Below are 25008 nucleotides of genomic sequence, written 5' to 3'. Positions count from 1 at the left end.
ATCCTGCATTTTAGAGTCCATGAAACACAAGAAACAGACACACACACACATATCCAAGAGGCCTTAGAGGAAGTTAACTGCCTCATCATTTTCTTTAGAGCAGGGCAGAACTGTCTTTTTCAGCACACTTCCTTACCCATCTGTCTCAGCCACTCTGAGCTGATCTCTGCCATCTACACACACGCCTGGAAAGCTATTGAATTATCCTGGAATGCCCCATATTACCCTGTATTCCTGCCACTGACTGCCCAGTTGACTTCAGTCCTTACTGTCAACCCAACTAAAAACAAACAGCAGCTGGCCAGGAGAAACTCCAGGAAGACATTTGTTTTTATAAAGTGGATATGGAGAGAGCAGGTTTGTTTTGCTGGAAGTGGTTCTCTTCCTCTCTTGCCTTGGCCCCAGGCCGTGGGCCCTTTCAGGGCCTGGCTGGTAGAGCGGAGAAAGGAGGTTGACTGGCTGTCAACTGGATCCACTGGCAGTAGGAGCCTGCGGCCCTGCCTGAACCCAGGCAGCTCACAGACACATGCTGCTGGGGCCGGGGCGGTCTACCCTCACCCTGCTGACGTCAGTCACCAACAGACCACAAGACTTGTGTTAGAGTTTCAAACAAACACGCTGCCCATTGCCATGGCACTATGGACCACCACCATGGAAAACGCCAGTCCTCGTCTGCACCCATGTTTACCATAAACAGTTGCCTCATTTTTGCTGAATGTAAAAGAAGAGGACAATGGTTCAAGTTTCTTGTTGTCATCCATATACAAACAAACAAACAAAACCAAATCTAATCTCTTCATAATCTGACCTGTGATTCATTTATTATATTAATCAATTATCAAACATGGAATACATTTTAGGTCAGGACATTTTGCACTGTCAGGAAAAAAGGACCTAGATTGGACTCCGATAGGACTAGTTCAGTATTTCTCTGCACTGTTTTCATAGCTAAGTAATGAGTGCCTTTGAAAACACTGGTCACCAGATGAATGCAGTAAAATACCAGAATTTCAAGACAGCCAGAACTCTATCTCAGCACATGAGCAGAGAACTAATGGCAGTTTAAGTATTAATGATATTTATCAGTGGTTTAAGAAGTACTCCACTCTTTTAATTAAGTAAAAGTAGCAATATCACAGTGTAGTACATACTTTGTTACAAGTAAAAGTCATGCATTTAAAATTTGTCTTGTGTAAAAGTACAAAAGTATTAGCATAACAGTATACTTGGTTACTTTCCAACCAACTTATCCACCCTAAAACCTTTCACCACAAAGGCCGTGAAGATGAGATTACATGTCTTCAGTTAAGTCTTCCCTCTTACTCAGAAACTGAAATCTGTAAAAGTCAACACTTGGCTTCATGCTGATTTTACTCAGCGTGCCTCCTGTTGAACACGTATTCCAGATGCTTATCTGCCTGGGTCAAGGTACTAATGGCCATGCCCTTAGGATCCAGCACACAGCATCACTATCTCTGCCCTTCCTGTTTACATTTCAAATCAGAGTGAAGCCCTGTCACTGGTGTCACTGCAGGGAAGAGACTAAAGACAAATAGTTTTCCTCTTTCTGTGCCTTCCACCTGGTTTTCTCCCCTCGGAGTTGCAAAACTGGAACTATGATGTGAACAAAAAACACATTGGTTACTCTATTGTAATTGGGGATCATGTTTGTGAATGTGGCTCCTTTTAGTCATTTATAGGTAAAACAAATTCCAACATATAATCACTCCACCTCCAGGGTGATAAAAAGTTTTGAGATGAGGATAAAAATATATAAATTCATGACTATGTAATTCACTAGTTCTAATAGTTTGTTTTCTGATGTAATCCAAGAAACACAGACCAGAACATTCTGTAATACATGCCCATTTTAATAATCTGATAGAAAACATTTGTTGAGCACAACATACACCATTTTACCATATATTGTGAGGAAAACACTGAAAAAATATATTTGAAACAATGTTATATATTTCAGCAAATATTCTTTTAGCTGTACAATGACCCGTCACCGTACACAATGTACTGCTGTAAATATCTAGCCTTCATAATCCGCCAGGAACAAAAGACAAAAATAAAAGCCAGACTTCTTCTGCACCTCATGTGAGGTGTTGTTGGTTGCTTCAGGCTGTACAAACATTTCTGACTAGAATTTCAAACCCAACAAACATATACAAATTGTCAAAATTTAACTGCATAACTTGTCATGTTATGGTCTTATTCCAAAACAGCTTGCTAAACACTATAAATCAGAACCACCAGACATGTTCAGTGAAACTGATTTGACATGTGGTAGTGCATATAAATAATAACAAATATACAGGGAATATTAACAATCAATATTAATATTATCATATATAAGAATAAGATAATAAATACACTGTTACAAACAGCTGGAGGGTCACTACAACACAGCTGGGTGCAACAAGGTTGTGCAACTCTGTGACCACTTACACACACACACACACACACACACACACACACACACACTCTCTCTCTCTCAAACACACGCACAGGAAATATCATGTCATGACATGACAATCTCTCTTCTGAAGGTTGCACCTCACAACGTGGTACCTTTAAGGTAGTGTTGGACAGATCAGCAACCAGCTGCGGATCTGTCGACATATTCAAAGTGCTGCAATAAAAACTACAAGATACAATTCGCTAACTGGTGTCTTTTTAAATGTGCACACCGTCTCACAGTCATTCAAGGTTCAGAATAAGTCACGTATTCACGAGAATGGAATGCTGTTAACTACAACAGGTGTGTGTGTGTGTGTGTGTGTGTGTGTGTGTGTGTGTGTGTGTGTGTGTGTGTGTGTGTGTGTGTGTGTGTGTATACGGGGGAATTACAAAGTGGAAACAGATGGCCCATACTGGAATAGCCCAGCACAATACAAGGTGATTTTTCTCTTAGATATTCTTGGTGAATAATTGATAATTGGCTTTCACTGGCCTGCACTATTCATCCAGCTACAGGAAGATGTGAGGTATCAATTTGGCTTCTGGTTGGAAGTTTGACTTGTTACCCTAGTGACTCTTCAAGCATGGGAACACACTTTTCAAAAGGTGGCAGTGAAATCGTCAAGTGCTTTCTTGACAAGGCTTGTTGGAGGGTTTTGTACTAAAAAAAAAAAAAAAAAAAATGTATTTCCACTTTCAAGGAATCTGATCTATGAGTTGTTTAATTGCTTATGAAGTGAAGTATTGGAAAGAAAACAGTTGGATAAAATTATTATTTTGGTTTTACATGTTTATAATGACACTCTTCATCTTATGCCACAAAGTGCAAATTGTGCTGGGAAGCCAACTGATTTTAGAAATACATCCACTGGAATTTGTGAGAACAAGCTTATACTATTGCCAGAACATTAGGAAGACTGTGTGAGACAAATGTGTCCATTTTGTAGAAAACGTTGACACATCTTACAGCTACATGAACGTGTTCAATAAATTATAAAAAACACTTACAAAAAGACACGGCCGTTAAAAAAGGCACACAACTTTGTGTTAGAAAAAAAACAACTTGGTTACAAATAACTTGCTGACCAGTCGTTTTGGTTGGACACTAAAACCAGGTGGCATCCAATCCTGACACAAGAACATTAAAAAACACACGTCCTGAAGTGCAAGTTTAGAATTTTACGAGTCCCAGTATATGGATACACAATCGTCCATTTCACCTTCTTTGTTTGTGAGAATCATGATTCAGCCCTGCCTCTGCAGTTCCACAGAAGTCCCTTCTTTAAAGAACAGACGCTACACTCCTCCAGCTCCCTTCTAGAGGGGCTCAAAAACAAACTGCTGCAGGGTTTCCAAGCCTTGTTTACAAGGGTGCCCCACATTCAGTCAGGCCCTCTTTGCCAGGCAGCTCTGAAGAGCCAGATTGCAGGATTGCTCCACTGCAATTAAATGAATTCAGCCAAAACAGCAGAACCTGCTGCATTCTAAGAACACCATCAGTTCAGCTATGTTTCCGCTGGGGAGAGGTCACGCGTTGCCATTTGTACGCCATCCTGATCAGAGGGATGGTCCTGGAGTGTCACGCCGTCAGATGTCTCCATCATCCCGCTCTGGCTGTCTCCATCCTGGTCATCCAGCGTCAGTTCAAACTGAAATTTACTCGCCACAGGTCCCCCCTCCACCTCCCCATGTGGGCCACCCTCCCTGTCGCTGGTGTAGAAGGGAGGGGAAGGACTCTGGGGGATCATGCTCTGGTACCAGTTCCTGTTGTCCTCCAGCGTGTCCAGGATGTCCTGGGCGTCGGGGTGGACCAAGTCGGCCCACGTCTCCCACAGAGGGTGGACAATGTAATCGATAAAGCCAACCTAGAAAAGATAACAAGGGCTGATGTCAGGAAAAGTGATAAAACAAAAACAATACCAACTTTCTATTTTTGGAGCTAGATGTGTGTTCCCTACCTGCGTTCTCTCCACTGAAGCTGTGTGTTTGTCACACATCGGACTGATCTCCATCCCCCTCTCTCTCTCTCTGTCTCCCTGGTGGAAGAACTCATCCATGATCCTGTCTGTCCACTGTCGGTAAAGATCCAGAGGCTTGGTCGGGTTGCTCAGGTCCGCACAGTGAACCATGTTGCGCAAAACCTGCAGATAAAAAAAAAATGCAATTAAAAAATTAATTCTGTTTGGTTTGTAGCCAACTGTCTGCATCATGTGTGTACAAGCCTGCCTTTTACCTGCATTCTGTCTGTATAGTTGTCCAACAGCAGAACTCCAGAGCTGGTCACTTTCTTGGTTTCTACCATCGTCTTCAGATCAGCCAGCAGGCTCATGTGTTTAGACATGTCAGTTGCCAATACCTGGAAGAGAGAAAGACATTTTTAAGAAATGATTTAGTCAAGTAGTTAAGACATCACTCTGGAAGCTAAAACTGGCCTGCAGCTTCCGACTGACATGCAGATGTTTCCTCACCATGTCAATGACCATCCTCCGGAGTGTCTGCCTCTGCTTCTTGCTGAGGTTTTGGAAGATGTCGCAGTTGTCTTCCTGCAGCAGCTTGAAGCCCACAGCCAGGTGGTGGTTCTCCAGCACTGACTCATCGTTGTACATCAGAGCCAGCTCGGAGTCTAAAGGCAGAGGAGGGAGGAATGACAGGAAGAGAGAAATTCAATTTTTAAACTCAGGTCAGGGAATGTTCCGAAAAACCAACGTTGTTGCCATTAAACTGTGCAAATATTTCGGTGATGTGGAAATCTGCTGACTTTTTTGACAATTAGACATGACTTACTGGTGTTGATGAGGAACTGGTTGGACACGCCTGGGTGGTCCACGTCATGAATGGCTGCAGCGAAAATGGCCGCCAAGATCTCCAGATCTGTGAAGACCGCCTGTGTTTGAAGAGCAGGAAGGAGAATAAAGCCAGTTAATAAACTGCCCAAACAAGGTAAGGTATTTGACAAATGTTTGAGGCAGATCTGTTCATCTGTCATCCTCTCTGGCATGTTGTTTCAGCCAGTTCATGCCATTGTTTGTGACAGTGATGCCAGTCACTTGCCTCATTAAATCATAATAGCTTGTGAAAGAGGTGTGGACCATGGTACCACACTTGAATGGTTGCACGTGTTTATCAGGTAAGTAACCAGAACTTAATTTAAGACCAATGTTACAACTAATTATAGCAACAACAACAAAAAAAAATAATTCCAACTGTACTTTGTTACTAAAAGGTAGTGAATTCTGCATGATCACTCATGTGACTTACATCCAGTGCGGGAGTGGACAGGAGGATATGTGTGGACTGGGCTACATCAGCGGCGTGTAGGCTGTTGTGGTAGGCCACGTCAGAGTGATAGTGGCCCTCCAGGGTCAGCATGAACGTCACAAAGGTGTCCGTTGGAATCTTGAACGTCCTCATCAGGTCTCGCTCCTGCATGCGACACAGAGGAAGAAAATGTATAAGAAAAACAAGACTTTAACAGTGGGAATTGACTACTTACTGAAGGTGTTACACCACGCTAGTTGTACTTTCAAGCATCTCTTACAGCAGACGTAATTGCCAGCAGACTGGTGATCTGACCTCAAGATCAGTTTTGAAACTGTGTCCAGCAAATTGTCAATCATACACTACATAAAAGACTGGAAATCAATTTCATCTGCTAATGTCCCTCCAGCAGACGTTCCTGTAGCGATACGGACAGCTGACGGAACAGAACATTCTGTACACAGTGACATGCGCTGCGCCTCATGCCTTCTATAGCCGTGTGTGCTTGTATGAGCGTTTCACAATTTTTTAAATGAGTGTTTTCTGAATTGACAATGAGGTCGAAGAGGCAGTGACACTAACCTGAAAGATGGTGTACATGATGCATGTGAGCGGCCGGGCATGGGAGTGCTCGGCCACTCTGAAGATATTCAGGCCCCATTTGTTGATGTCCTCCAGGTCCTATTTAGTAGTAGAGTAGACAAGACGACTATAAGTCTCAGCCAATCACATACTTTTCATTTTGTTTTTTTTTTGCTGTATCTGTCCATCACATACTTTCGACAGCAGTTCCTCCTGGTCCGTCTTGACCCCAAAACGATTTCCGGCGCTTCCAGAAATGCTGGGCGTGTGGCTGACCTTCCTCACCCCACTGATCTGAGTCATCATCCCACCCTGCTGCTGCTGCTGCTGTTGCTGATGGCCCTGCCTCCTCTTCCTTTCCCTCGACTTAGGAACTGGACACGGAAGCTCCAACTCATTCTGCTTGTCTGGAGAAAATAGAAATAGACAACACAAAAAGAGGACGGGAGAAATAAGAAGAAAGACAAAAAAGAGATTAAAAATGTGGTTTTTAGTTACTCTTGAGACAAAGATAGACTAGGCTAGGGGATGATGCATAAGCATCCTGTCTTGTGTTGCCGCTGTACTGAATGAACTTAATTAACACAGGGAGGTAGCTGACCTCTCACACATATGTGACAAAACATTAGAGCTGCACAGACAGTTGTTTTATTAGCATGAAATCCTTCAGTTACAGTTTACTTTGTTAAAAAATAAACTTTCTTTACAGCAAAAAAAAGCAAAACATTTAAAATGATTCACATAAAAAGATGATAAAACCTTAACAAAAAGGATCTCATGAAGGGTTATGAAATCTGAAAACACTCCAGTGGACCGTGCATTCTGAGAAACTGAACTGTGTTGCAATAACAATCCACAGAATACTGGAAAGTCTGGCTCATATTAAGCTGAAATGTGTATGCAGGTTTGTTTGTTGCATGCAATCCAGTTTGTCTGTTGGCTGAGTGAGATTTTCACATGCTTCACACAGTTGACAGCGCGTACCTGTGTGAGTGCAAGACTCTCCCGGTCTGTGCACCACACACACACACCGCAGTGAGAAAAAAAATATCTCAGCTGCATCCTCCACAAAGCACAGGAAGAAAATGATCTCACTGCACCTGACAGGTGCTAGCTGCAACGCAGATGACAAGAAAACCACTGAGCTTCAAAGATAAGCTGTGTTTCTCTCTGTGCTCTTGTGTTTGTCTCTTCTCTCTAGAGCAGCTCTATCATGCAGAAATCTGTACCACTGCGCCACTTCTATTGTTAGGAAAGGCATAGTTTCTTCGACTGTGCATCCATCGCCTCTTTTCCCTCTTACATTTAGCTCCTCCGAGGTGAGAAGATGGAAGTGTCTTTACTAGCGAGAGCAGAACATCAGTCTGCCAACAGCCCTGATAAGCTGGTTGTCCGGGTGTATGCTGGTGGTGAGTTGGATGGGAAGGTGTAAAACCTGAGGGGGAGACTGGCAGACTGGTCACAAAATGCTGCCGGGCTTTTAAGAGACAAGGAACACTGACGAATAATACTGTGTCTCTCTGGACCTGATGGCTCTCCCCACCCTCTCCTCCACGCTTTGCCCCTGATCTCCCCAGAGGGGAGTCTTCCGAGTACAACCCCCTCCCTGCCCCATCTCTCCCCTCCTGACCAGATCAGACTGGTTTGAGAGCAGTGGAGCACACAAACTCCAAGTTTCTCTGCTACTTAGCACATGTTTGGGTAACCTCACAGCCTCTGCCACATTTAGAAAGTCATTCCTGAAGGATGTTGGCTCGTATAAGTCTTGCATTACAGCTATGCACTCCAGCGCATTATGTGATGGCACAACGCATACTTCCATGAGTGTTTGTGTGTATGTGTGGTTATTGTGCGGGAATATGTGCTGCAGTGCTCACCTAGGAAGGTGTTGGAGATGTACTCTGACACTTGGTTGCCTGAGCGACTCATCTCAGACAGGTGGCTCAGCTCCCGGTTCAGCATCCTCTTGAACTGGAGATATAGAAAAAAAAAACATAAGTTAAATGATCTATACAAGAAAATACATCTCATTGCATCATTTTTCTGCTGTTTCCGAGCAGAGGAATGAAGCATTTCCTATTATTTTCCACTGGACTATGTCCCATGAGAACATGGCCTCTGTTTTTTAATGCGCCATATAAGGTCTGTGTTTATGCCTTCTTGGTCCTGGTTTGAGTTTGCCACTAAGCCACTTGACAGCCTAGCATTTCAACAAACAAAATGCAGTGCTTAAAATACAACATACAGTGTCATAATGTTTATGCTGCTTTTTTACCAGGGAAACAAAATGCGCCAGCTTTTTTCAGTGCACCCACCATTGAGGTAGAGCCCGATGACAGAATCGGTCTAATCTAATCAAACACAACCAAGTGTGTAATCGAAACATAACTAAATCAATGTGGGAAATCTGAGATGTTATACCAGCTGCAGTGAAAAGACGTGGAAAGACATGCACACACACAAACACATCACAAGTCTCATCTATGCCAAATCTCCTCTTGGACACACCTTGATGTATCCCCAGGACACAGAGAACAGGTAGTTGGCCTCAGGCATGGTGCTGAGCTGTACCGAGCCCCTGGCGCTCCCCAGCAGAAGCCTTGTATGCTCCTCTCTGAGTGGACCCCCAAGGCTGAGCTCAGCCCTACAACCTGAAGCTCAAAGCGCCACAAAGCCCCCGCCTTACAACGGTCGACGGAAAAAAGCCCCAGCTGAACTCTCCAGAGAGGGGCTGTAGTGCACCCCTACATCCCCGGCCAAATGCGCCTCTTCATAGCGTCGCCTACTGTTTTCCAGGATCGCAAGCCACTGGCGAGAGTGATGGAATTCCCCTGAATGCAATCAATATTTCCCCTCCTTCTCTCCGGTTCTCGCTGCCTCTGTCCGTCTCTCTAAACCTCTTTCTCCTCCTGACACCATCCAAATGTTATCCAGATACATGCAGGGGAAATCCAGTCTTCCCAAACCGAGATTGAGCAGGGCAGGGAGGAAGGGCAGGCTCTAAGACAGAAACAGAAAGGAAAGGAGGGATGGAGAAAGGCAGAGAAGAGGAAGAGGGGGGTGCGCTCTAGCTGTAGTCCCCTGTGGCAGACAGGCTGATGGAGTCTCTCTCTCTCTCTCTCTCTCTCACTCTCTCTCTCACTCTCTCTCTCTACCTCCCACCCTTGCTAAACACTAAGCCATGCACAGCACTGCAGAAAAAGGGAGTTTAGAGAATCCCCCAGATCTTTCTTTCTCTGGCTATTTCTCTCTCCCCTCCCACTGTCTCTTTTGCTCCCCCACATCTGTTCCCACCCTTCTACATCAGCTCCCTCTGCTCAGTAATGCAGAACAGATCCAACGCATACTGCGCAATGTGAGGCTTCAAAGCACCAGAGGGTTTATCACATGGGTGAGGAGAAGCTGGGTATTAATTTACCAGACTGGGTTTGATCCTCTTTTTGTGCATTGTAGAAGCAGAGCCATAAGATGCTGTGCACACTTCAGTCCATAATCCTTTCAGCACATTTTAAAGACCCATTCCTGTTCTCAATTTCAGCTATTGTCTGCAATATTTTCCAAAAACACCATGATTCCTGTCTCACTGCAGAAGCTTTCTGTATTAAAAGACACAAATGGAGATGACCGGAGACAAACAGATGAGTGTTTTCAGTCTGCCGCCCACCAGCGTACGACCAATTACATGACAACCTGAACGCCATGGCAACAGAGTCACATGGTCCCCCCCATCATTCTCACGGTGGTCCCCACTCTAAACGCATTGAATCAGATCACACACACACACACACACACACACACACACACACAATACACAATCTATAGCAGAGAATCTCTAGATAGAAATAACTAGGCTAGACATTGTAAAAACACACAAGCACAGACACATTTTCTGTTGCAGAATCTGATGCAAAATGTGAGATACCACAGGACCACATCCTAATCTTTATACTGAATACAGTGGTGCAATCAATAATTTTCCTGAAAATGTGATTGCAATTTCCTGTTTTTATAATGTCTTCAAACACTATGGGGGGAAGAAAAAAAATCAGCCATCTTCATGCCTTTTGCCAGGGCTTTTTTTATTTCTTACAATGGGGTCTTTTCTCTTCATACTGAATCAGACTCTCTGGTCTCAACAGCTGTCTAATAGCTGTCAAGCAGACAGCTAGCATCTACTTGACTGTGAAACTTGAATAACACTTTCAAAGCATTGGCTGCACTCAAAACCCAGACTGCCAGAGGCAGTCCATAAAAATCAAAGAGCTCGAAAGGACAAAAAATTGAGCTTGGAATCAGAAGGGCTTATTCCATTCAAAATGATTGCAATTGATTCTTTAAAGCATGGTACAGTGTGGATTTATGTGACCTCAAGGAAATGAATCAGGCACAGAGCCACATGTCAGTCACACAGGGTCATGTAGTTCAACTTAGACACATAGCATACACTCACGGCATGGTGAGCAAGTCTATGAGTGTGTTCAGGAGAATAGATTACTCAATGCGTGATGTTAACTCATACATCCTTTTACGTTAGCAAACAGCGCTGACATTCAGAACAAACCGTTGTTTTAAGTAACCTAGAGAAGTTACATAACCTCTGCCCAAAAAAACCCACAACTTGTGGTTAACACTCAGAAGATGACGAGCTGATGTCTCATAAAGTTTGAATATTCAAAATAGGTGCACAGTGGAATCATTGTCTCGCAAAATAGTATTAAGCCAAAACACGATTGACACCTGAACTCATTTAAACACACATTATTAACGCAAGTGCTAAAAGGTTTTTAAACCAAATAGGCCACCACACAACTGGTTTTATCTTGCTCGCTGGAATCCTAAAAACAAGCCAAAACAAGACAGGGAAATCTCAATGTAATGACTTAAAAAAGCACACTAAATTCAGTATTTAATTGTGCTTTCTAAAGAAAATAATGACCTAGATCAAATCAATTAATCTATTCTTAAATCAACTCACACTCTCCATACGGCAGACCACATGCCACAGCTCCAAAACAAACTCACCTTTTTCCAACTTGTAAGCATCCCAAAGTTCTTCGTCTGCTTGTCAGAACAACATAGTCCCATTGTCACTTAACATAAACCAAACACAACCCCAAAAGAAATCCTGTAAAGTTCTACAAGTTAAACTCTGTCTCCTGCCTGACTCAACTTCAGAAAAGAGAACAGAGAGAGTAAGCAAACATAGCGATAAAGCAGACTTGACTGACTGGCCTACACAACCTAACAAGAGATCGGCGGCTCCTCCCTCCAACACAGGCCCGAGCATGTGTCCCCACCTACTTCCCCTTTACTTGATAAAGTAGTTCACTGAGGTAATTTACTGGTAGACATCCTGCTTCCTAACATAGCCTCAAGCACCATACATCTAACATATCTGAGCCAATCACTGAAAGTCCCAGATGTCATGTTTAGCAGGCAGCCATGCTGATGTATTGTTGAGGAAAACCACAAATGACATGTATTTGGGACAAATATTTCAGGTTGGCTCAGTTCTTACATCACACTTTTGACCTTTACTTGGATTGCACGGGAACAGATTGACATCATATTGCATTACCTCGACTGTGCAATCTGACAAAGCCCGGAGTGATCCAATGCTGCCTCTGTCCCTTGTGTTGCTGTTTACAGTCTCAACACACAGTGGATTATGCCTGGTGTGTTCACAGTTTAGTAACATTAGAAAGACACATTTCCTAGAAGGTGTTGATCAATTGTAGGTAAGAATAGGGTTACAGTAAAAACAAGTTTCATATTTACCATACTCATTGTGGCTTATTTTCCATGATAACAGCAGATTACAGAGGTAAAACTTTTCAATTGCAATTAGGCACCATAATCACTACTGCAGTTTGGCTGATCCCCTCACCGCCCTTTCAGTCAAACGGAATCACACTATAATTTAATGTCCATTACTCCTGCTACAGCTACAGACCCACCACTACATCTGTTTCAATAATTTTGTCATTTTTTCCCCTCTGAAGACGGCGGTGCTTCAAAGTTGAAGTGACCACATGTGAGTTAAAGTTTCCTACTCGCTCGCGCTCCGCTCGGGGGCCCGCTTGCACACTAACCCGCAAAGCGCTACACTCCTCTAACTGAATTCAGATGGCAGTGTTTGTCCAAGGCCGTCACCAGCATCAGCATGGAAGTGTGGCAAAGCTAATGATAGTGAGGGGCAGGGAAGCAGCTCCCCGCTCTGAGGTCACAACGACCGGGTTGGCGGTCAGCAGGGTGTGTGGTCCTGTAGCCCCGGATACACCTGTGCCCTTGGACACTGAAAATGGAGACACCCTGGGTTTGATCGTGGGTTCAATTACATCCTCTCTGGTTCTGAAAAGAAACGGGCACTTTGTCAAACACCACGTCATATAAATGCTGGGAAGGAGCAAAAGCCTGCAGATGCTGCATTAATGGTGCAACACTAAAGCCATATTTGACACCAATTTTGCAATAAAAACGTGAATCGGTTGATTTCTTTCCATCCCTGTACAATTGCACAACAATCTAGCACATTGACAAATCTAAACTTACATCATAAACTGTCGACTGCTGCTCTTTCAAAAACAGCATAGGTCAACAATGTTCAGTGGTGGTACTGGGTCATACTGGGAGGACTCCCAGTGAACAATGTGCCAGGCCTGCCCGACCAAGTGGCTGTGCTGATGAGCGCCTGCAGGGCCTTGTGTTCATTGTCTTGACAGTCCCAGTGACGTGGTTGTCTGTACAGACTCAACCTGGCTGAACGGTCAAAGCGCCGCTATTGTCATCTGGTAACCAGGGAGCAGAGGAGAGAGGGCAGCGTGGGGCACAGGAAATAAAGAGACAGGAAACTGGTGTCACGGTCACCCGTTGTCACAGTCTGACAACATTCCCTCCCCAATCCTCCCTCAGACCACAGCGTAGAATACAGACGGAAACGGACAACACCACCCTGGGTGTTTATAATCTGACGCCGCCATACAGTCTCCACTGTCTGTGTGGGGGTTGAGCAATACTGTACAGTAATTTGGGTGAGCTCTACACGGATGAAATGCGCACAAACAACTTTCATGTGCATCAAAGCATAGGGAAGTAATTAGTCCTAAAGAGCTGCTTTGCAGTCTTACACTACCACAATGTGTTGATTTAGATTGACTTAAACCAAAACAGTAAGCGGATTTAAAAAATAAAGAAATAACATATTGGACCATATCTGTAATGCCATGCGATGATAATGGATTTTAAAAAATCTTTAGCCACACCAGTAGGGTCTCTAGGGATCGTAATGTTAATTTGTCTGTGGGACTGGATATTCGTACACTCATAGTGCCCAGAGGATGTTCAAATGACTTTGGTGATGCCCAGACTTTTACTCTATCATGAAGCTGATTTTGTTTTGTAAAGTTAGTATTAGTATAAGATGGATTGCCATGAAATTTGACATTCAGACATTCATGTCCAACTCAGGATTTATGTAATATCTTTGGTGATCCTTTAATGAAATCACTTATCAATTAATCACTTCTTATTGTCTATTTGTGAATGGGTTGAAACCTCACATAAAAATGAACCACATGCCTGCTTTCAAAGTTCCTTGGAACAGCTACTATGCTGCATCCTATGTGAAGAGATAGAGTTGGATTTTCTGAGTGCGCGCTCCAGAGCCTCTTGCTTACCGATTCTGAAGTGTACACATAGTGACATCACCCCAGCTAATGAAATAGAGTCCATTAAGCCCTGGATATACTGGCTTTTTAACAATGCGTAGGCTAAGACAGGCGTTGGAGATGCAAAGATGCAAATGGCATTGTTCACACACTTGCCTGCGTACTTTGCGTGTACCTGGAAGAATAAACCTGTATGCACTAGGGGGCAGACCAGGACCGGATCATGAGCCAACACCAGATTATGTTCCTCCAACAACCTTCGAATTTGCACATCGTAAACAAACCAAACATAGCGACACTCGAGCAGGTTGCGATTTTAATGAGACATGATAATGATCTCGGTAATTGCGGACTAGCTCCAGGAGTTTTACTGTAAACATCCCGCCATAAATCTCCTTTTTTTAAGTCTGCTGCTGACCTTCTCCTTTTGCATTTAATGGCGGTTGGCAAACCAACTGCATACCGCCACCACCTGGGCTGGTGTGTGGAACAGTAAATTGCTGCTAACCTGTGGCTCAGATCGACATACTGCCCCCCACATTCATGTGTGGAATTGCATCTCATGGATGTGTAGCATTAATTCCTGGGGACGTGCTCAACCTACCCTCCAAAGGAACACAGGATACACGTGGCAGCCATCTTGGGTATGTGAACGTGTAGTTAAAAGCAAGTATATCCAAGGCTTAAATACCAAAAGACGACTGGCTTCCAGCACAACACAGACTCCATGTAAGGATAAAAACCACCAAAAAGGTTATTGAAGGTATTGTGATTATGTACTTTAGCTGGCTCAAGTTAGATAATGTTAGCTCGCAGGCTAACATTACTAACATTATCAGTTACTATTGTTATCTGTTGCAAAATACTATAGTTATGGCTTGCCACATTACTTCACTAGCTAACACAATCCATATTGCTATCCTGTGTAGACATTTCTTACTTTCGCACATCGCACGTACGCTGTGTGAACACGACGTCATTATGATGGCGCTGTTTGCAAAGTGGAGGAAGAGAGAGAAAATAGCAAGGGACGAAGAAGAAAGGGTCCACAGTATGGGATTATTTCAAGCTAAAAGAAAACAACAACTCTGTAATGTTACAGTCCGTCCACCATAAAATGAAACGTATGTCGCCTACCGCAACAGCATATGATCAGAAAGCACCCGGTGATATGCCATCGGAAAACAGACAAGGTAACAGTAACAGCAACTTTAGCATTTAACTGAAACCATGACTGATTGTTGAGTTGAAGGCTAGCCAAAGTAAGCAACAGTCCTAGGCTGAAAATGTACACACATGAGCCTGTTGGCTTTGTAACGTTCAATTTTCGATTAGATTTATTGTCTCAGTCTTCACAGGTACTCAGCTTCTTTGCCTTTCTTAATCGCCGTAACTTACGTGACATAATATACAATAGTAGTAGTTCAGTCTGAAACATCACTAGAGGCCGCTGAAAACTACACATGGCCCATTTAACCTTCAATATTGCATCATCATTAGATCAAAATTTAAATTTGTCCAAAAAACTAAATGTGAGCCTATATAACTAAATATATGCTAAGCTAATGACATTCATCAGGCTCAGCTGTCCATATTTGCTAATTAGCAAATGTTAGCATGCTAACACTCTAAAATAAGATGGTGAAATGCTTGCAAACATTTGTGTTGGCACTTCTCGTTTCCTATTTGGTTAAATTATTGTTAACATTTCTTCTTCTTCACAAACTTAAGCACAAAACAGCAGCCATTGTTGTAGCACTACCTGCTTGTTTAAAAGCAGACATACAGTAGAGGTGACCATGCCATGCCTGCTCCAGAGCTAGTAGAATAATATTAATTAAATTAATTAAAAAGGAGAATAAATGGAGTGCTTTCAAATGGTGGCATCACCAACACAGAAAGCAAAGAGGATACAGCACAAAGTACTGAAAGATACTCCTTTTAACTAAGATATGAAGAGAAGGTTGACAAATATTGTTGTGTGTACTTTTAAAGCTAGTATGGCATTTCCTCTAAGAAGTCTTCATTTGATTAGTTAAAACCTATTTATATGCTCTACAAACTGATGTCTGTCAGTTAAATGTGACATTTTTTGATGATGTCACTTGAGAAAGTGAACCAATGTCCCACTGAGCTCAACATTTCAACAGAACCAACATCAATACCACACAAATGAATGACAAATGCTTTTGTGTGCAGTTTAAATCATACTGCATGTACATCAGCAGCTCAGCATGGTTATATAACTAGCCATGTGTCTAGTTTGACTAAGGTGCGTAAATTTAAGCAGAACAATGCTTTCCATGGAATACAGATATTTATGCTATTCAAAGATAACAGGAACTCTGTAGCCATGTATGCAAAACAAAACACTGCTAATATTATTAGTTTGTTTTTTCTTTACAAGACATCCCTAAAATGATGATATCTGTTTATACACTACCACAGAACGGCGGTTACTTTGCAAGTGCGTCACTGTGGCAAGTGGCAAGTTACATTTTGCATACACAAGTTTGATTGACAACCACACTGCAACAAAGACCAATAGTACAGCTGTGTACAAGTCAGTCAGGTCATCATACAGTAGCAAGTCCAGTGTTAATATCAGGTCTTCTGACAGCATTTTACACAATACATACTGTCATAACTGTGTAATTTTCAGATGGTTCCTATACGAGTTCATGAAATCACATTAAAACATTTCAAATATTGCTCATACCACCAACAAGAGAAGTGGTGCTTCAAGCCAACAACAATATTGCCAGACATCCCTATATACATGTTTTCCTTAAACGTATGGTCTAAAATATGACAGTAAAATGTTTTGTTTGGAGAGAAATGTATCGTGCACAACAAGCTGTTTAAATGAAAATCAACAACTGCAATGCCGTAAACAAAAGTCTCATTTAACTTAAGGTCTGTCCTCAGAGTCACATTACTGGACATATGGCTGCAAAAACTTAGCAACTTCACAAAAGTACTGTTTGCACATTTAAATATAATATATAGGCAAATTGTCCTACCTTGTTGGAGGCCATGTCGCTGACGGAGCGGTAGGTCTGGATGGTCTCCAACTGGTCCAGACACCAGTCCAGCTCCTCCATGGTCTCCATAGCCAGCTTCTGGTAGGACTCATCTGCCAACAGACACATGGACACGTAATCAGGTCCAAGAGGATCCATGTCCATAGTGGAGCCCCCCGACACTATGCGTGCAGGTCCGAGGGTCCCAGAGTGGCTTGATCTTAGGGAGGACTGGCCCGCAGGACATCCAGGAGACGCAGAGGAAGAGGGGGAGGTGTGTACACAGAACTCCTTCATCTTGTTACGCTTCACCACCTCAGAAAACTCAGGGAAGTCGTACTCTCAGACACACTGAGGCTAGAGTTACTGTTTACTGACTCTTCCTCTGTAGTCTCTTTCTCTCTGTACCCCCTCTTTCCCTCGTTCTTCAAACCCCCTCCCACTTTGTCTGGCTCTCTCGCCCCCTCTCAGGCTCTCTCTCGTTCACTAATCCCCCCTGGTGGTACCACTCCACTGAATGAGTCGCATGCAAACTAGGCGGTATGCTGCCTCCTGCTGTTGATGCGTCTGTGATCCCCCTCCCATTTAAAACACATACAAATGATGTGTACTTACAGGTACAGTACACAAGCCAACTGAAGAGAGGCTTTTACTGAAAGAGATCCATCTGGGTTTACTATTTTATACTCTGATGGAATAAACAAATGTATCTTTGTGATATTTAATACAGTATATTAAAACTGTACGGAGGAGTATTAGAGAAAATGGAGGGGGATGGGTCGGAGAGAAAAACCTACATGAACTTATTTAATACATTTAAACAACTGCTCCAACTCTCAACTCCCGGTGACTTCCTTTCTGAAACATGCAGACCACTTCAAGGCTGTACTCTGCTGAACTGCAGCAGCAGCAGCAGCTCACACCACACCACTATGCTTCACAAACTGGCTCTCTCCTCTCTGAACCTTTCTGGGGGGGGGGGGGGGGGGGAATTATATCAAACACCAAACTCCGTGTTTGCACAAGCAACACGAGAGGTAAACTTTGACTCCTGAATTGAGGGGGAGGCCAGGCCAGGGTTTCACTGTGTGCGCCAAAGAAACCAAAGCACTTCCTCTTTGGCCCTGAACTCATCCAAAACATGGAGCGGAATTACTGAATGGCGGAGTGACTGCTGAGGACAATCATAGCCGTCATTCGATGAAATAGCTCTGTCGTTAGCTATGACTCACATGTGGTAGGCGTTTTAGCTTTAGAGGGAAAAAAGTGGTTTATGAGAAATGCACCGAGATGATAAAACATGAGGAAACAAATTAAGAGGCATAATTCTCTGATAAACCAGGGAGAATGTTGAGTCAACAAATTTCTGCGCTGAGGGAGTGAACACTGAATGCATCTGGATCTCCCCACCTTCCTTTTTCTACGGAAAAGACTGATCTCGACTTCATAGGGCTTCACACATGGAAGAAATTTACCCCATATGCTTAGCACAACAGGACAGCCAGCGTGCTGCTCCCCAATTTACGTCAATATAGTAGATCAAAGCACTTCAAAGCACAGTGATGGCGTATAGACTCTGAACCACCGGTGTTTAACAAAGAACTTCAATGAAATCTCAGACAACTTATGTACAGTTAAGGAAACCTCCCACCATTGTGACTGAATCAAAAAAGGAGCGAGTCAAGTTTCGACCATTTATGCTTGACTGCGGTTTTTAGAAATCAGGCCATTGGCTCCTCAGATTGCAGGAGCACAACTGCTCGTACTAGCCTCATTCCTCAGGTCAGACCAATTTTCCTTTACTTCAGCTCCAGGTTGGAGAATTCAAAGAACCCTTGGCTACAATATACAGCTGGACGCCAAGCATCGTGGTTCAAAATATTCACAGGAACCACTGGCATCCAAGCCATGTAAAAGTCAGTGACACAGACAAGAAATCAAAGCAGCTCATGCACAAGGCGGTGAGCTGTTGAAACAGGGTATACACCAATGTGCGGCCGTCTTGAGCCATAGGGGCAAGAGACATTGCCAAGAAGGTGCAACCACATCCTGCTCCCGTTCCCCCCGATGAGGGCATATAAAGACATGAGACATTTTAACAAGCAGTCGGGAAACATCAAAGGCTTGGCTCATCCACACCGCCTGTATTCATGTCATTTTGAAGCTGGAGGCTGATTCACATACACAGTCCAGAATCTGATGGCAGTAAAAAACCTCAGACGTAGACTAAAGAACAAAGGCTTACTGGTTTTAGTGTCTGGCTTCAAATCACTTGCTACAGCAAGATCACTGAAGCAGAACTTCACATTCATCTGTTGTGTTTCCTACAAATGACAAAAGCTGGACCTGTGGCCACAATTCTTTAACATGAGTCATGTTATAATCAAGTCTGAAGTTGTAATTAAAACAAAAATTATGCACACACACACACACACACACACACACACACACTGTAAGAGTAGATGGGTACTGCTGAAACCATCAACACCCTGGTTGATCATAAATACAGTGTGCTTAATGGGCTGACAGACATTTCACAATGTCACCAGTCAAAGGTAGCATGACGCACGTTCAGTCTGAAAAACCTGCTCCCAGACAGTGCAAGGTACTTTTCCAGCCCGTTTTTTTTCAGTGGAAGTCTTTTTTTTTTTTCTCTTTCTAATGCTTTGACCATATGCTGGAGGCTGCCGAAAGGACAACCGACTTCAGTGTGCAGACGGACCCTGTCTGCCTCCCCTCTCTCCCTCCCCTCTCTCCCTCCATCTCTCTCCCCTATAGGCCCACAAACCAGCCTCTGTGAGAGCCATCAACTGCACCAATGACCAGGGCTGCAGCTCAAACCCCCCACCCCCACCCCCCGAAACTCCAACCCCGCCCGAGACACCTTCCGATCACAACCACCTCACACTGCCCCTCTCTGTGCTCGCAACCCACCCCACAAAACCCATTTCCTTTCGCTGTCTGGCTGAAGCTTGGTGTTCAGAATTGGACTGCCTCATCTATCATACCACCAACTGATAATCTATAGCCAGTGGTATTCAGATCCTTTACTTAAGTAAAAGTACTACCAGAATAAAAAAGTAATTTAATACAATAAAGATACTTGCATTAAAACATTTTTAAAGTACTAATTGTACAGAATGGGGTTATTATTGGTGCAATAACATGTAACAAGTATTTAAATGTTGTAGCTGGTCAAAAAGAAGCTGCTTTCATCTACTGTATATACTGTTAGGTGGGGAAATATTAAACAGTATATATAAAAATGCATTATTTTTCATGTTTTGTATATTAACCTGCAAAGTAACTTGTAACTATAGCTGTCAAATACCTGTACACACACACACACACACATATATCTAGATCTATCTATCTAGATCTATCGATCTCTATCTAGATCTATCTCTCTCTCTCTCTCTCTCTCTCTCTCTCTCTCTCTCTATCTATCTATCTAAATTAAGTATAGTAGATATTTTTACTTTATATATTATCAAGTACACTCATTAAGTAAAGTACATGAATAACTGTTAGTTACTTTCCACCCGGGGCAACAGCAAGAGTTTCTGTGTAAGCAACCTTACATGCTTGCACACAGTGCATTTGAGGTTTTAAAGGAGTATCTGAGTTTTCATGGTGAGGTTGACTTTAACACAGGGACTAATATGGCTTGTGTCTTATTTATTCACATTAATTTGACTTGTCAGGAAATTATGGGGCCAGTTACAACAGAGGGTCAATGAAAAAAACTTGAGTCTTCACCTTCAGTAAAGTCTGAGGGGAAAAAAAAAAAGAGTTTGAAATGAGGAAACAAACAGAGAAAATGAAAGGGAAAGAAAAGGGAGAAGTTCTACCAAATGTTTGTCTAATCAGAAAGCAACACAAAGGAATTATTATACAAAAACCCCTGTCAACTCTGTAAATACCTGGTGGGAAAATACACCAAAAACTAAATATCTTGAATTTGATCAGTGACTTGCCTACAGCGAATTTCACTATTTGCTCTTTGAGCCCAAACAAATTTGCTCTTTGATAATGCAAGCTCCAATTCCAGAAAATGAATGCATCTGCTTCCTTATTCTCACGTTTTGTTTTTCCAAGAATAATTCGTTTTAATTAATTAATTATTTTATTATATAATTAAAAAAAAAAAAAATTCTATCAGGTATAGAAATGGCAGATTAAGCCAAATTGTTTATATTGTATTTTTAATGTATTTGTTTTATGTTAATTAGCTTTGTCATTTCTATTTCTTTAACATAGTTGATTTTTTACAAAGCATCTGTGCCGGTATATTCTGTTCACTTTTTTTCCACTGCAGGACCCAACCTAACCTTTCCATAAGGATCAGTGAAAACTTTTATCAGATTATGATGAAAGATTTCTCACAGCCACAGACCAATGTCTTATAAAAGAGACCAATGTCTCTTTTATAAGACATTACTAAGACATTACGGCCATTGTAGAAAAACAAAAAATTACAGAGCCACAGGAGAGGGGGTTATGTTCCAAGGAATGATTCAAAACTTCCAAGATTCAAGTCATAAAGTTACTAGTACAAAAACTTGGATATTCTCTGAGATTAAAGTGGTAAATTTACAAAGATAAAACTCAAATTTATGAGAAATAGGGCAGTTAGCGGATGAATTTAACGCAGATGCAGGGCTCATATGAATGTTTTTGGTCTCAACCCAATTAATTCTTTTTGGTGCCTAAATATCTGGCATAGGATTACTTTAAGCCCCAAAGCTAAGCACGTAGGTGTTTGTGCTGTGAAATGGTGCTATGCTGTGCAGAGCACTGAAACAGAGCAAAGGAGATTGATAGATAAAAAGTTAGAAAGCATCACTTAGTTTGGTTTCTTAGCCTCCTTGCTTTTCGTGGTTGTAAACAGAAGTTAGGCCTAATTCCATTTCCCTCATTGTAGCATCGACCCACAGACAGGAGGGACATGATAGGGAAGAGAGAGAGAAACAGCTGTTTCTACGTGTCTCCCCCTACTGAATTTAAATGATTGTGAATGCTTTGATTAATAAATGTACAGTAATTACAAACATTAAACACTGCCCTCCCCTAATGTTAAATATGTCACCCAATTACCACCCACCAATTATAATCCCACCACAATTGACTTTACCCTGACTTTTCCTTTAGACCTAGCTGGATGTACAGCTGGGAAGAAAATAAAAGTAGAATTTCTGAGTTTCTCACAAATGTAGGACTCCAATCTTGGAAATTTTGAGTTTATTTTCGGGAAATTCTACCCCCCTCCCACGGCAATACAATAGCCCTAATACGCCGTCATTGATTTACCTATTATATAAACTTATGCAAGGTGTTATTTTGATAACTCAATTAAATAAGTGACTTCTGTATGAGATAATTATGTATGACTGTATGAAAAAGTGGCGTGATGTCTGAAGGAAGTAATGTTTGGAAGTAATCATATATTGTGTGATGGACATTTACAGTAGGCCCAACCTCGAAACCACACTGTCATCCTTTGTCTTCACTCACAAACAACCCCCACTACTGATTATGTCTCTTCATAGTTTACAACTGTGGCATATTCTCCTCACTTATCAAAACAAAAGGCTTCAACAGTCACACACACACACACCATCAGGGCCTGTTTGATAGCTCCTTCACAATGTACCATGGAGCTTTGCTGGCACGGGCTAGCTTGAGGGATGGGCCGCAGCGAAGTTTATGACTGTGCTGACGTCAATGACATAATTCAAATACTTAACCATGCTGCATGCTTCCAGCGCTCCGGATCCTCTCCCCTGGCTGCAAGCCTGGGAAACCTGACATGGATTCCTGCTGTGGAGCAGAGAAATTACTGCAGACAGCAGTGGAGCGGACTGCCCAGACTGAAAATGACAGGTCAAATTTGTTCTGGCTGTCAGTTTGTGGTCTGACGTCTGTGTGTGTGTCCATCCACCCATCTGTTTATTCATTATTTTCAAAGTGAGGGAGTACACTTATATTGTGAAAGGCAGCAGGTAACGATATGGGCTTAAACAAATCAAGAAATCATCCAAACATATAGTTTAATTACTTTGATGAGAATGATTCCACAATGTTACCAGATAGCAGATCGGTAAATATTGAATTATAAATATTTAAACGCAGTTTAGTGGGCCATTAATTACAGACACCACCGCTTTCAAGGTGCACGTACAGTATATGCATGCACACACAGACTTACAAAACTATACACAACACTTCTGCCCTGATTTTAACATGATTACTTGTTATTAGGCATTAAGTGCACATTACTGGTGATTAGCACCAGCTATTCTTTGTCGTTAATCTGTCAGAATAACCCGTTTCAGATTAGTCATTCGTTACTTCTCTTTTCAGGACTCATTTACAAAAAGAGACAAAACATAAATGAGTAATGCTTATTGTGTGAGGAACAACGCCCCAGGCAATTTACGCACAAAGTCACGTGTCTGTTTAGTTTCAATACTGTATGTTTGTCTGCAGAACTGAATTAATTTTGCACAGTTTGCTTAAAAGTCTACATTAAATATTTGGGAACAGGCTTACTGAGCAGCTGACACGAGTCCCACAGAGAAAGAAGACCGGAACACTTTAAACATATCATAGCATAATGTATGAGGATTTAACCCCTGGCACAAAAAGCTACGTCAGGGAAGTCTTACACAATGGCGCTCAAGCTTTTTGCCCTTGAAAGGCTTACAATGAAACTTGATGAAAGGGCATTGCAATGGAAACACATTGTGATACAATGCAATGTTATATTGAAGGAAATTGTATTAAGATGCAAATTGAGCTACCATAATTTATGCTAATACAATATGTCTGAAAACAACTTGAAGGGTAAAAATATAATTCACCTAGACACATACATAGTACATCCTATGAATTACAGATCTACAGGGATCTACAGTTCCGACAATACATTCCTACAAACATTTTAATTTTATTTCAAGTATAGGTCTACAGTCAGCAGCCATTTCGCCTACCAAAAAGACTAGAAACAAGGGGTAAGACCCAGCCAAGGTGTATCTGAAGATAGCAAAATATGCCTTAATGCATCTTATGGTTTTACAGGGTTTTCTGTGCTGGACTACTTCTTCACCTGGAATAGTGCCTGGCAACCTCGAAGTAATGATAAGACCCCAGACTTGGTTTTTATATCTAGTTTAGTTCTCTGCAGTCTGGGTCGCGGTGCGTCTGGACAGGGCCGGGTAAAATTACAAATACAGTTCAGACCTTAGACCTAAGCTTAGACAGACATGAGGTCTGAGCAGAGCTGAGTAGAATTGTAAGGAAGTTTTTCTTTTGACTGCTTTTACCAAGATTGTAAGGCCAACAATCTTGATTCACAGTGAAGACTGCGAATAAGAGTAAATAAATATTGTATGATAAAGATGATCAGGTTTGACTGGTGTGAGACATGGGAAATAAAAAAGGCAAAACAATGGAAGGTGAAAAGCCTGATTAATCGTAGACCATAACAGAAATATCGAGGATTCTACAAAACTGTTTTCTATTTGACCCTTTTAAAAATGTTATTAAAATGTCTATTTTTATGTTTTCCTATTCTGCTTTTATGTAAAGCAATTTGAATTGCCTTGTTGTTGAAATGTGCTATACAAATAAACTTGCCATGCCTTTATAAAAAGTAAACAAAGATTTAGGGTGTTAATTAGTGAGTTGTGAATTTCATTAGACATCAGAGCTTATATTGAACTGGCAAATATGATAGTGGTGTTGATCTTTCCATTTCAGTCTTGAGAGAGGGAACGAATAAGTGTATTTCCAAAAACTATTCCTGTCCAATTCAGTATACAAGGCATATAAAAAATACAAACCATACATGGTGAGACTTTGAAAGCGTTTGAAGCGTACTTTGTGTCCCTATTACAAGTGTTAAGCCTGTCTGATTATTTACAAGGCAAATCAATTAAAAATATGCAGGTGTTATATTAAGCATCAATTAAAAATGGACACAATACAAATCCATCAGAATTGTGAAATGT

The 25008-nt window shown here is 42.1% G+C and overlaps 1 protein-coding gene across 2 annotated transcripts in view; it reads right to left on the bottom strand.

Moving 5' to 3' along the window:
- Nucleotides 1–1850: 1850 nt before the first annotated feature.
- Nucleotides 1851–25008, bottom strand: part of LOC123971911 (cAMP-specific 3',5'-cyclic phosphodiesterase 4B-like) — a 51839-nt gene continuing 28681 nt past the window's right edge. The window contains exons 8-18 of one of the 2 annotated variants that reach the window (XM_046050977.1): nt 24079–24098; nt 16997–17142; nt 8184–8277; nt 6502–6713; nt 6307–6405; nt 5725–5889; nt 5251–5350; nt 4935–5089; nt 4700–4822; nt 4425–4607; nt 1851–4331 (exon numbers count right to left, since the gene is read on the bottom strand). In XM_046050977.1, the coding sequence (XP_045906933.1) occupies nt 3972–4331; nt 4425–4607; nt 4700–4822; nt 4935–5089; nt 5251–5350; nt 5725–5889; nt 6307–6405; nt 6502–6713; nt 8184–8277; nt 16997–17142; nt 24079–24098 (1657 nt within the window). In that variant the 3' untranslated portion in view covers nt 1851–3971. Of the gene's footprint in view, nt 4332–4424; nt 4608–4699; nt 4823–4934; nt 5090–5250; nt 5351–5724; nt 5890–6306; nt 6406–6501; nt 6714–8183; nt 8278–11328; nt 11487–16996; nt 17143–24078; nt 24099–25008 lie in introns of those variants that run through there. The other variant, XM_046050976.1, reaches the window with a different exon arrangement.

The sequence above is a fragment of the Micropterus dolomieu genome, linkage group LG06, assembly GCF_021292245.1.
Source record: "Micropterus dolomieu isolate WLL.071019.BEF.003 ecotype Adirondacks linkage group LG06, ASM2129224v1, whole genome shotgun sequence".
Classification (NCBI taxonomy): Eukaryota; Metazoa; Chordata; class Actinopteri; order Centrarchiformes; family Centrarchidae; genus Micropterus; species Micropterus dolomieu.
The sequence above is the reverse complement of the archived record's forward strand: the minus strand, read 5'-3'. Positions and strand labels throughout refer to the sequence as shown.